The sequence below is a fragment of the Cucurbita pepo genome, chromosome 13, assembly GCF_057944985.1.
Source record: "Cucurbita pepo subsp. pepo isolate OVF chromosome 13, ASM5794498v1, whole genome shotgun sequence".
Lineage (NCBI taxonomy): Eukaryota > Viridiplantae > Streptophyta > Magnoliopsida > Cucurbitales > Cucurbitaceae > Cucurbita > Cucurbita pepo.
Window position 1 is genome coordinate 14,503,330 of NC_141810.1, and position 13,932 is coordinate 14,517,261.

The 13,932-nt window shown below is 31.7% G+C and overlaps 3 protein-coding genes across 3 annotated transcripts; all 3 read left to right on the plus strand.

Annotated features, from left to right (window-relative positions):
• The first annotated feature begins 2,863 nt into the window (after positions 1-2,863).
• Positions 2,864-4,737, plus strand: LOC111808898 (dof zinc finger protein DOF3.6). The gene is made up of 2 exons (XM_023695132.2): positions 2,864-3,016; positions 3,132-4,737. The coding sequence occupies exons 1-2, from the start codon at positions 2,963-2,965 to the stop codon at positions 4,137-4,139; spliced, it is 1,062 nt and encodes a 353-aa protein (XP_023550900.1). The 5' UTR covers positions 2,864-2,962; the 3' UTR covers positions 4,140-4,737.
• A 5,933-nt stretch (positions 4,738-10,670) lies between these two features.
• Positions 10,671-11,462, plus strand: LOC111807997 (CASP-like protein 4D1). Its single transcript, XM_023693748.2, has 2 exons — positions 10,671-11,009; positions 11,089-11,462. Exons 1-2 carry the CDS (start codon positions 10,740-10,742, stop codon positions 11,284-11,286), a joined length of 468 nt encoding a protein of 155 aa, XP_023549516.1. The 5' UTR covers positions 10,671-10,739; the 3' UTR covers positions 11,287-11,462.
• Positions 11,463-13,161: 1,699 nt separating this feature from the next.
• On the plus strand, positions 13,162-13,850 carry LOC111809242 (CASP-like protein 4D1). Its single transcript, XM_023695661.2, has 2 exons — positions 13,162-13,342; positions 13,452-13,850. The coding sequence occupies exons 1-2, from the start codon at positions 13,194-13,196 to the stop codon at positions 13,765-13,767; spliced, it is 465 nt and encodes a 154-aa protein (XP_023551429.1). The 5' UTR covers positions 13,162-13,193; the 3' UTR covers positions 13,768-13,850.
• Positions 13,851-13,932: the final 82 nt, after the last annotated feature.

Sequence of the window (13,932 nt, forward strand, 5' to 3'; positions counted from 1 at the left end):
GGCTTCCCATCTTTATCTATTTATCTATTTATTATTATTTATATTTATATTTATATTTATTTATTTATTTATTTAATGGTTGGGTGGGTGCATGGAAATGAGATAAAGAAATATTCCGGCAAAGATTGATTAGATAGAGAGGGAATTAGATTCCCAAACACACCCACGTACCTTTTTTTTTTTTTCTTTTTTCTTTTTTCTTTTATTTATTTATTTATTTATTTATTTATTTATTTATTTATTATTATTAATTATGTTTGTATAGTTGTTAAAGTCAATCACATGTTTGAGATCCAAATATTCTTATGCCTTCAACTTGATTCCATTAATAACTCCAACCCAACTTGGATCTTGTACTAATGTATTCAACTATATCAACATTTTAATTAAAATTTGTCGACTATAATGTTAAAACTTTATCTTATAATTAATGCAAACTAAATATCCCGTTTTATCATAAATTTTAAACATTTTCATCCTCGTCGTCCATGGTTCCATTATCCTCTACAATCTCGATCACGACAAAAAGATTTTAGCTCGTAATAGCTATACGATTTGAGAAGATGCATCAACTCGAGAAGAAAGCTTCCGTCTCTATTTTTCATTCTTAACACTGCTAGTAGTGTAAGGATATGTTCGAGACGATCTTTTTTAGTACCGTTCGTTTTATTGGTAGTGTAAAAGTAGGAGACATTGCATTAAAAAGGAAGAATAAAGCATATAAGGGAAAAAAATATATTTATAAAAGGTGTAAACGTGGTAAAGAATTGTCACCTTATTGTCACATCACTTTGTCATTAATGTTACTACGGACAAAGTTAGGGTCAATAACGTCAAAGTAACACAACACTACTAGCAACATTATGAAATATAAATAATGTCAAGGACCAATAAAAAAATATTAACCTAATTATACCAGGTCCCTACTCTTTTAGTTAATTCTTAATTTAATCATCGATTTTTATTTTTGTATAAAAATTATAACATAAAGTTCAGTATATAACATAACTTAGTAAATAAAATATTATTTCGACACTAATTAAGTTCCAACTTTTAATAATTAAAATCGTGAGAAAAAAAAATAAAATTTATTATTATTATGTTGGGACAAAAATATCCTTTCATTTATTTGGTCGGGGGCTGTTTATTATTATTGTTTGCACTATATGCCATCACTTTTCTCTTGTTCTAGAACCTATTATATTTCAACCTTTCCTTTTTTTGTTGATTTTTTGAAATTATTTATATATTTCTATAATTTTAAAATTCATTTTTTTCGACGTCAAATTGTGAAATAGCTCGACCTAATTTATTATATTTAATATATGAAAATTGTAACGATAATAATTTTGATATAAAGATATTAATATATAGTTTAGATTTTATTTAATAATGATTTTTTTGAAATATATAGATGTAATACATTTACATTTATATATACACATAATTTTATTGAGAATAATGGGAGGTTCTTCACTAAACAAAGATTCAATGACTTTATACTTTATTGACCTAGACTTCACTTTCATATAAAAGGGAAAATAATTGGTTTAAATTAAAAAAAAAAGTGAAAAAAAGTATATACTAAGTAGGTGAATCATTAAATAGGGTTTTGTTTCTTATGAGTAGCAATAAAAATTGCGGGTTGAAGTAGATGTAAGAGCATTCAAACGAACCAGTAGAGGTAATGATGGCAGAGACAGTTTATGTTACACTCGATTACAGGAGTACATGAATGAACTAAGCCAATATCTAAATGAGAGTGATCCTAAAGTTCTAATGGTTAATAAATACATAAATAGTTACTACACATTAACAATGTGCACTTTTTCCAGTGGCCTACTCGTAGTAGATATTGTTCTTTTTAGGCTTTCCTATACGTTTTTTCTCAAGGTTTTAAAACGTGTATACCCTCTTGGGATCTCACAATTCACTCCTCTTGGGGACCCAACGTTCTCACTGGCACACTATCCGGTGTTTAGCTCTGATACCATTTGTAACAGTCTCAAGCCCACCACTAGTAGATATTATTCTCTTTGGACTTTGATACCATTTGTAACAGTCTCAAGCCCACTACTAGTACATATTATTCTCTTTGGACTTTCACTTCTGTTCTGATACTATTTGTGACAGTCTCAAGCCCACCACTAGTAGACATTATCCTACTTGAACTTTCACTTCTAGGCTTCTCCTTAAGCTTTTAAAACGCGTATGTTAGAGAGAGGTTTTCACACCTTTACAAGGAATGTTCCGTTCCCCTCTTCAACCAATGTGAGATCTCACAATAAGCATGTTTAGTTTTAATCTGAAAGAACCGTCGTGGGTCAGTAGAAAGACCAGTATATAGCATAACCATGACATTAGAATACGGAAAGATAGCTTAATTCTAGTATGAAATTAAGAAACAAAGGTACATTCGATTGTGACACTACCACTCAAAGACCATCCCACCATAGCTTCAACTTTTTTCTTAAAAAAAATGATTTTTTATATATTTTCTGTTCCATATAAAAATAAATAAATAAATAAATAAAAAGATAATATTTTTTTGAAATGAGTGAGAGAGAAAGAGAGAGAGAAGTTGGTAAAAAAGAAACGAGCATAAAGAGAATTTCTTTTTCCACAGTAGGGTTTCTTTTATAGTGGTGATGGCCATGCATGGCCAAACCAAACCAAACCGAACCGAACCGAACCGAACCAAACCAAACCCTAAACCCAAATTCCATTATTAAATTCTTTGTAAGAAGCTTAAACAATAAGAAACTTACCCAAATATTTATTCTCTTCTCTCTCTCTTCAAAACCCTAAAGCCAGAAGGGGACATATATATATAAACATATACATATACATATATATATATAGACATATATATATATATATATATATATATATATATTCTTTCTTCTCTCCCACTCAACTATCTTCATCTTTGTTCTTTTCCTTTATCCTCCTCTCCTCCTCCATGGTTTTCTCTTCAGTTCCAGTGTTTCTTGATCCACCCAATTGGCCTTCTCAGGTATGTTCTTTCTCTCTATAGCTTCTTCACTACAAAAGCAACAAATATTCCCTTATCTTTACTTGAATATACCAAACATTTGATTTGGGGTTATGCTTTTTCATCGGTTTAATAGCAACCAAATCAGCTCCAACCAAGTAGCTGTGAGGCTAATAATGCTCAACATCTTCCACCTCCGCCACCCCCGGCTGCCGGTGGCGGTGGGCCTGGCTCGATTCGACCTGGCTCGATGACGGATCGAGCTAGGTTAGCGAAGATACCGCAACCGGAAGCTGGACTAAAATGCCCTAGATGTGAATCAACAAACACCAAGTTTTGTTACTTCAACAACTATAGTCTCACTCAGCCTCGCCACTTTTGCAAGACCTGTCGACGATACTGGACGAGAGGCGGGGCGATGAGGAGTGTGCCGGTTGGAGGTGGGTGTCGGCGGTCGAGTAAGAGAAGTAAAGGAGGTAGCAATAGGTCAAAATCTCCTGGAGGGTCAAGTACTTCAACAAGCACAGTGTCATCAAATAGCTGCACAACGGATATACTTAGCCACCAATTGGCTCATCCACCACCTCCTCCGCCGCCGCCGCCGCCGCCAACCCATTTCCCATTTTTGGGTCAAAATTTGCAGCATCTTAGTGATTTTGGGAACCTGGGTTTGAACTTTGAAGCTCTTCAAATCCCATCAATGGCATCATCAGCGGGAGAATCCTCAATTTTATCAAGTGGAATTACGGATCATCATCAATGGAAAATACCCTTTTTTGCAAATTTACATCAACAAAATGGGTTGTACTCAAATTTCATGGCTGAAGAACATCATCATCAACATCAACATCAACATCAACATCAAGCACAAGCAGCTGATTTCTCAAATTACCAGCGTTTATCAAAGCCATTAATGGACACTGGATTTAGTTCTTCCACACCTCATCATCAATTGGGGAATATCAATAACAATACCATGAAGATCATGGAAGAAACTCAAGGGATTCACAATTTGTCAAGAAATTTTCTCGGAATTCAACCAAACGATCCGTTCTGGAATTCCACCACGTCTACAACAACAACCACAACAACAACACCAGGGAATACCGCATGGAGTACCGATCAAATTTCGGATCTTTTATAATTTGGGGTTTCGATTTTTTCACGATCTTACAAAAACTTAACACTTCAGGGGTTTGTTTTTTCTTTTTCTTTGTTGTTTAATTTGTAGTACAGGGCTGAAAGAGAATGAGAAACCCAGCTGAGAAAATGCTCAAAATCTAACATGGAAGGGGGAAGAAGGTGAATGAAATTTCAGAATTAGAGGGTTTTCATTGTTATTATAATATATTTTTTTTCTTGATTTATTTAAATTTGGGGTTTAACTTTAATTAGGAGCTTTGTTATATTATGTATGGTTAAGTTTGATATTACATGAATGATGAATGATCATCCATTGCTCTTATTTCCATTACTCCAAGCATAGCTTAATCGATCAACATGGGTTAAAGATCCTTCGAATATCAATCTTGAATCGAGCTTAATCGTGTCTTATACACATTTCAATCGTATTGGATTGAATTTGGGGCGTTTTAGGATGTTTTTTTTTTGGTTCAAAAGGGGTGGTCAAAAGTAGAAAAAGGGAGAAGCCCTTCTCTTGACCACTTAAGCTTTTGGTGTTGATTGTAATGTTTGTGTATTTAAACAAAAGTGAATCCAAAGTAAAAGGGGGTTGGAATTTAGCATCATGGTTATGATGTCAGTATTTCCCATCATTTAGTTCTTATAGATTTTTATTCTTTTTTGAATGGAATCTTGCTTTCCTTTATTCGGATATGTTTTTACTTTTTTTTACTATCGTCCTCTCGATATAACCTAATATCATAATACAAGAACAAAGATCGAGAACAACCAACTTAAATAAGAGAACGTAGGATTCGTTTTTTGTTTGTGCTTTGTGGGTTGTTTTATACTCATAAATAAGTCACCGAAAATCGAACGAGCAAGAGAAAAGAAAAGAAAAGAAAAGAACCGAGCCCGGAATTCCAAGCTAAGTTAGGAAGGGTCTTTTAAGTTATTGTTTGTGGGTTGATGGGCACATGCATAGGCGTGAAGATGTTCTCTCTGTTTCCATGGCAGCTTTAGCTTTATCCTGTCCTTTGGTTCTTTTAGCTTTTATCTCTCATCTCATCTATGGGAGAAACAAAGGCCAAAAAAAGAGAGAAAATTAGAGAGAGATTCCAATTTGTGTGTTTTTTTCTAGGTTATAACCCCTCACGTTCTTCCATATGTGCTCAATCATACGTAACTTAGATACTCTTTCGCCATTTTTAGTACTCGCCTTTTCTTATACTAGTACTGAATCAAACTATTTTCGTTGAAGAAATGAATTCAAAGAGAGAATTTGAATCTCCGACTGCTTTCAAATTTCCTAAAACTTAATATAACTTCGGAGACAAACCCTAATCTTAAAAACCCTAACGAGGATCTGCCCTTATTACACACGTGTTTTGAATTTGTAGCAAATGGGTAATGTGTAAAAGAGAAGAAAAATACATATCCGACTCATTAAAGTGAAAGTGGGAGTGGGTTTGAACTTTTATCCCGTAAGAACAAATACACATCAGATCCATCAAACTTAGGGTATATTGACGAGTATCTCGTTTCGTCATAAATTCGATGAACTATATCAATCAATCACGTAAAGGCTTTTCATTTCCGACTACGACTTCCGCTAATGAGACTACATATATTGGAGAGAAAGAGAGCTATAACTTTACTAAAATTTGAGAGAAATCAAAGGAAGTGGATAAGAGAGAGTAAGGAGGATGAAGGTAGAACATGTGGTTTGGAGGTTTCCTTTAGGCAATGTGGAGCCAAGAAGCAAGCAATCTTTGACTAAGAAATTATGTCTTAATCATTTCTACCAAATTATCTCCCACATCTACAACATCATCATTACGCTTATTTACTCGAACAATTATAAATTTTAATTCCTTTTTTATGAAATTTATCGATATATAACATTTTTTCGACTTCAATTATCATCTTAAATATTAATTCGATTCTCGAGCTTTACACTTGAACTTAAAACGTCTAACTAGGTGTTCATCTAAAGAGATTTTTTTTGAGAAAATTAATGATTTATTTGGTCTCACGACAAAGATTTTATGTTACCTTAAATTTGTTGGATATGGTATTCTTTTATGTATTTTTATGGCAGCTTTTAGCCATTAATTTTCATCTCAAGGTATTATTCTTCCATTGGGGTTTTAACCACTCAAAATCTTTATATAATTCTATTGATTTGGATTTTATGAATTCGAGGCATAATCAATTTCGATAAGTGAAAATAATAATAATTAAATTAAAAGACACTTTTTCTAAAAGAAAAAGAAATAAAACAAACATATATGGTTTTAATTCTTCTATGATTATTTAATAAAGATTTAATCCAAATTTCATGACAAATCAATGTCTATTTTTCTAAGAATTTTATTATTTTTCCACAAAAAAAAAAACGTGTTACCCCTCCCCGACATGAAGGATTTTTTTGTCAAAAAGAGAGAAAGAACGACGTGACGAGTAGAAGGAAAAAGAGAGCAGAAATGAACAAAATTTACAAACCGCCTCAATCAATACATGAAATTACAATTGCGTTCTAAAGCAGTTTCGAGAAGCTACGTACTCTTTCCATCACGAATTTCAAAGAAAAAGAGCCTACAACATTATACCTACAGACTTAGAATCGAAACCCTAATTGAGCCATTTGGAGCACGTGCGCGAAAAAATTGAGTTATGGTTGATATTTTTACAACACTGTGTCATGGTGTCGCTCTCGGTTAAACTCATTAAAGTGATATAAATTTGATTATATATGTTTAAAATTTAAAGGGAAAAAAAGACAGATGATGTGGATGGAACATATGATTAATTTGTATTCAAACATTGAGATGATTTAATAAGAGACAAAGTTGATGGGGGTAGACATGTTTGAATTGATTATATTAATTGTTGTGTCGTGTAAGAGAGAGAGCTTAGCTTTTGACTCAATTTTGGGAATGGATTTGTCCACAAATTACGTGGGCCTTTCTTCTTTGTCATATCGCACCTCACTTAGTGGAGTCTTATTAAAGTAACGTCCTCCCAATTTTACTTATTTACCCCCCAGTCCCTTCCCATTTTACTTATTTAACCCTTCAAATTATACCCCTCTTTCTTTATTTTATTCCATATTATTTATGATTTATTTGATGGGCCCTAAGGAAATTGGGCTGGTATGAATCTAAGAAAACAGGCCCAATATAATGGGCCTCGAAATCCACGACTTGATAGAATGGGCTTCGCATGATTTTATTTAATTTTATTTTAAATTCTGGATTTGCATGATAAAATTAATATTATTTTCTCTAAATTTAGGAAATAAATATTATTATTAAATTATACACTTCTGGAAACAAAATCATAATAATACGTCATTATTTTTTCTTTTTTAGGTTTAATTATTTTATTATTTCGTTGACCTGAAAAAAAATATAGTTTTTTACGTGTTATTTTAAAACGTTGACTTGACAAAAACTAAGAAAACGTTGACTTGACTGGATAAGAATGCCAAGTCATTTCCCACGTATAATTCTCCATTATAAAATTATCCACATTGTAACTCACAAAGAAAATAATAATAAAAAAATCTACGGCCCAGAATTAATTTGAAAACAAATTTGGTTCCATTGAAAATCTAATTTTGTCACAAATAAAATAAAATATAAAATTGAAATTAATTTATAAATTCAATTGAAAATTTTAATTTATGGGAACAAAACAACTTTGTCTTTATATTTATCTAAAAAAATTTACTTTAAAATGATATTTTATTCTTTCATAGTGTTGAAAATTGAATAATAATATATTAAAGTATGTTGGTGGACAAATAGAATATTGAAAGAATGTATCTTTATTTTTTATATATATTAAAAATAGTTATATTTCTTATCAAACAGCTCATTAGGTATATTTTAGGTAAGTTAAGCACATCTCAATATATTAAATCATTATTAATCTTTCTCCAAGATAGCGACAACGACCCTTTTCTCAAATAAACTGGGTCAACTGTCATTAGCATACCTTCAAAGCTCACACCTTTTTGTTTGATACTTTTAGAATTCTACTGATATGACTAAGCTATCACTTATAACGATTCTTCATATATCTCCATAAGAACATAATATTGAACAATTTGATCATAAGCTATCACGATCTTGTTTTAGTTTGTCGGATATCAAAAAATGGGTACATATTATACACTAAATGATGATGAAAAAAGGGTCCAAAAACCACGAACTTGAATTTCCTACCAATTATGTAATTTCAGACTTGGTAAACTCCACGTTTGAGTGTTATAAAACCCTCTTCCCATTCAATTTTATGGCACATTTTTTTTAGTAAAAAGTTGGTCGTTTTGTTAAGATCATACGAGAAACATATGGAAATTTCACGTGCTTGAAGAGAGTTGTCTTGTATTAAGAATACTAACTTTTGTGTTTCTCTTCATCTCCTTCTTCATTCTCATCACCACTTCCCAAACTGTGCAATCAATTAAGTTTCATTTCAATGACTTTCATACCTATAGGTAACTTCACAAATTATATTTCATTTTACAACCATTAATATATACGTAATTGTGTTTCAAATGATTCTTTTATAGCTACGTGTTTGCTACTATTATCGTCGAGATCGTATTCAACCTCTTGCAAATCACGTTCTCCCTCTTTAATATAGTTAAGAATCGAAACGATACCATACTATTTGATTTCTTTGGCGACAAAGTACGTTATACACAAACATTCGGTGTCGTGTCGTGTGTGAGTCAAATGATTCTTTAGCATGCAACGGTTTTGGTGCAGTTTTGTTGTATCTTCTAGCAACAAGCACCGCAGGTGGGTTTGGAGTTTCAGTGGACTTGCAAAGAACAAAAGACCCAGAGGATTTCTTTGGAACATTCTTTGACAAGCTCTTCTTTTGTTCTGGAGCGGTCTCTATTCTCTCTTCTTTTGCACTCTCGAAGAGACCTTAATTAATTCATCTTTTCGATTTTTATGGGATTTTAGTATTAACGTAACGTGTTCGATGAAAAAAAGTTCAATTTTACTGTCATAAAAGTTATCGAAACTCAAACCGAAAAAATTAATTGTTATATTATTCAATTATTATTATTTTCTCTAAATTTTGGAAATAAATATACTTGCGTATGCACCATAATAATACGTCGTTATTATTATTATTATTATTTTAAAACGTTGACTTGATAGAAACTAAAAAGAAATAAGTCCAGCTTTGATGAGATGGGTTCTAGGGACAACCCTATGACAGCTGATATGGACAAGAATGCCAGGTCATTTCCTACGTGTAATTATCCATTATAAAATTATCCACCTCAGAAATAGGAAATTAAAATGAAAAATCTACAAATTCAATTGACATTTTAAATTCACGATCATATATTTATAAAATAATTAATATGAACAAATTTAAAAGTTGTGAAAGGGATTATGGGAAAGCTAAGAGTTGAAATATTATTCCAAAAATGGAAAATTAGTAGCCCACCACTTGTTTCCTCAATTAAATAATTAAATTCATTTTATTCCCAACTTGCCCACCTACTTTAATAATAATAATAATATTATTATTATTATTATTATTTTTGGTCAAACATATAAATATAATAGCGAGGAAATAAACATATTTAAAATAAAAAAATAGCGCGTGGAAGGAGTATAACCATAAATCTTGAGGAATTGAGGAATCTCCACGGTGGTTTGACATTATTTACTTTGAACATAATCTCTCGTGATTTTATTTTTTATTTTTTATTTTTTTCAAAAAAATTCTTACCAATAGAGATAATTTTTCCTAAACAAGTTAACGTGGGACTCCCGCCATAAAAGATTCAAAATGAAATTGAAAACAAAACTTTATTTCTTAAAAAACAAGTATTTAAAATTTAATCAAATTGCTATGATGACGACGACCATGGACGACAAAACCAATTAAAGATGTTCACATAACTCAATAACTCGACCAACTTAGATTATCCAATCCAAACCATAAAAGTTGGGTTATGTTAAATTCTTTTTTAGTTCGGGTTGGGTTCAATCTTTGAAGAACTAAAAACTTGGTTGGATTTGTGGGTTGACTTTTTTTTTTAGCCAACCAACTCTAAAATAGGGTTACAACCTAACCTGCCCTACTTTTAAAAATATTAAAAATATTTAAAGTTTGTAATGGATATTAGTGATGTATCGTGGCTTGTAAATGTTTGATATTAAAATTTTAAGAGATTTTAGTTATTAATGTAACATGTACGGTGAATAAGTAAGATTTAAAAAAATAATAATCTGACAACCCAATTCAACCCGAAAATAGAAAGTTGACTTGGTTTGACTTGTGAACTCTATTCAAGTTACTCGAGTCACCAACTCGAAATTAACCCAATAACTCAACCGAACCTAATCCGTATACACAATTGACCCAGAAAAAAAAAAACTTCGATTTTCAAATTTTCTAGAAGAGAGGCCAATCACCAACTAGTCTCTTATGATTAATTTCCAAGAACTTATGGGATTTATTTATGACTTGGTAAACGCCATGTTTGAGGGCTATAAAACCCTCTTCCCATGCAATTTCATGCCATTTTGTGGAGAGAATTACAAAGAGTTTTAGGTTTTGTCAAGATCATAAGAGAAAGATGGAAAATTCAAGTGGTGCAAGGGTGACTTGTCTTATATTGAGAATCCTAACGTTCGTGTTTCTATTCATCTCCTTTTTCGTTCTCGTCACCACTTCCCAAACGGTTGAATCAGTAAAGTTTCATTTCAACAACTTCCATACATACAGATATGTGCTTGCTACGATCATCATCGGGATCGTATTCAACCTCTTGCAAATCGCATTCTCCCTCTTTAACATCGTTAAAGGTGCAACCGGTACCATACTATTTGATTTCTTCGGCGACAAGGTACGTTATAGACACACATCTAGTGTCATGTTTGATTCGATTCGATTATGTGCTCTTAAACGTGTTGGTTTTGGTGCAGTTTTTGTCATACCTTCTAGCCACAGGCACAGCAGCTGGGTTTGGACTATCGGTGGATTTGCAAACATTAGACCCAGATGACTACTTTGGAACATTCTTCGACAAGGCATATGCAGCCTCAGCTCTTCTTTTGTTTGCGTTCTTTTGTTCGGCGGCGGTCTCTATAATCTCTTCCTTTGCACTCTCGAAGCGACCTTAATTAATTAATCTTTGGTTATTTAATTGTTTCCATGTTCTTTTTTTCTTTCGTCTTAAGATCATGTTGTTCTTATTGGGTTTTGTTTGATGATTTCTTACCATTCCTTTTCTCTGAAATTTTATTGGATTGTCTGATATAAAAGTTTATAAATATTTTTCGATCAAATTGTTCGAGCAATTCAACACGGACTTATGATGAATACAATGAAACCGAGTGTTCGAGTGTTCCGTACAAGTATTAAAATTTGATATCAATTAAAAAATGGTTCAAAATAAGTGTTTGATAAAATATATTTATAAATTATTTATTATTGAATATAAAATAATTAATTTGTGAACATTTTTGTTTATAAAAATATTATTTTACAATGTTTATTTAATTTATAATACAAAATGAGTTTACAACATAAAATATTGTATTTATTAATTTATTATTTTTAAATATAAATCTTCAATTTAAAATTTTAATAAAAGTTTTCCGTATTATTTAGATTACAAAATTTAAAAACAGTTTTAAAAAACATATTCTACGTTAAAAAAAAAAACATGACAAGATTAACAAATTTTATACCAACCAACCTCGAATTCTTCTTTGTTACATTTATCGGTTAATAATCAGTTATATCACGAGAAATAATTCATTTAAAATACATTTATTATCCTTTTAATTTTATCTATAATAAGTTCTTCCATTTCAGCAAACGTGTCATATGATCGAGATTGATTAAACGTGTTAGGAAACATTTGAAATTTCATCAACTTGTCGTATAAATATAAAATAAAAAAACTTTAATTATTTATTAAACATTTTTAAATTAAACATGCTATTATTAATTAAGAAGGCTAGAGAATTTTAATCTCCATCTAACAACGTTATGAATCATTAATGAGGGAGTAGGTCAAACTATAGAAAAAGTCAAAGGAGAATAAAATATATTTTAAAGACAACGACTTGAAACATGTCTGGTTATTTGACAAAAGTGTTGGGAGAGACGACTTGGCCGCCATTTCCGGCCGGTGAACCTTCCCACCACGTTCACTTGGGAGTTCATCAAAAGTAAACCATCGACATGCACAATCTAGGATTTTTTTATTATTATATTCATAAGTTTTTTTTAATTATGTATTTAATAAAATTTTGATAACTTAAAAGTTTTTTTTAAAAATTAATAACCCTATTAAATATATATTTAAAATTCAATAAATATAGTATGTGCATGTCCTAAATTCAATTAATTTTTGTTAAATTAAAATGTAATATAATAGATTTATAAATTAATAATTAAAAGACTTTGCCCATTATAATTTATTCCAAGTCAAAGCAATAACGAGGAAGTAGCCATTATTACCTCTTCATCCACTTGCTTCAATACTCAAAAGTCAACTTGTACAATTGCTTCTAGTTTTTCTTGCATTTACACAAAATCGATGTAAACCCTTTTCTAAAAATCATATTACAAGCGAATCGGAGGACGAACGTCCCATTCTTTTCCTTCTTTATGTTGAGGATTATTTGGAGATTTAGTGGAAGATCATGAGTTTACAAGTGAGAAATACTATCAATATGAGGCTAGCTCATAATAAGGTCACGAGAGCTTATGCTCAAAGTGGACTATTCTAACACTTTGTTTGGGTTTTTTCGGAGAGAAAAACAAAGACGTAGACGTGGGTAAAGGTTAACAACGCGGAGAAAATGGAATCAAAGGAGAAAAATGAGGAAGTAGTAGGCAAGTTGGTGTTATTTTTTTGGTCTAACTTATGATGTGAACAAAGACCTGTTTGTTTGAATATTCAAAGATGTTTTTTACACGTATTGAAGTTCCATGTGGAAACAAAAAGCAATGGGCATTTTTTGGGCTATAAAAGGTGAACCAGTTAGAGATATTAAATTCATTAGCAATTACAAAAATGGAACCTAAAATGGGTACCAAAATTGCTTCTTTTGTGCTCAGAGTTCTCACCTTCGTCTTCCTCCTAATTTCCATCATAGTTCTTGGAACCACTTCCAAGACCGTAGGAGATGACAAGGTTCAATTCCATAATGTCAATTCCTATAGGTATTTATTTATTTATTTATTTCCATTTATTTTCATTTATTTCTATTGGGTTTCATGATTTATTTATTATTATTATTAAATTTGAAAAAAAAAAAATCAAAATTTGAAGGTTTGCAATGGCGACGATCATCATTGGAGGAGCATTCAACCTCTTGCAAATAGCCTTAGCCCTTTATCGTCTCATAACCAAAACCGACGGCGGTGTTTTATTCGACTTCTTCGGTGATAAGGTTTTGTCGTACTTTCTGCTGGCGGGAGCGGCGGCGGCGCTGGGTTCTACCATAGACTTGAAGGCCAATATTGACTGGTTGAACTCGTTTTTCGACCAAGGCAACGCCGCTGCGGCTCTTCTTCTTCTTGCTTTCCTATGCAGTGCTGTGGTTTCTGTTCTTTCCTCTTTTGCCCTTTCTCACAAACCTACTTAGTTTTGTTTTTTATTTATTGCAAAATTCATAGCACAATCTTTGTCGGACACCCTTTTATCAAATTCTTTCTCGTTTCATGTTCATGGAGTGTATTTTTCTAGGACACAATTTTTAAATCAAATTTAATTATTTGGATCCTAAATTATTTCAACTTAATCTAAAATT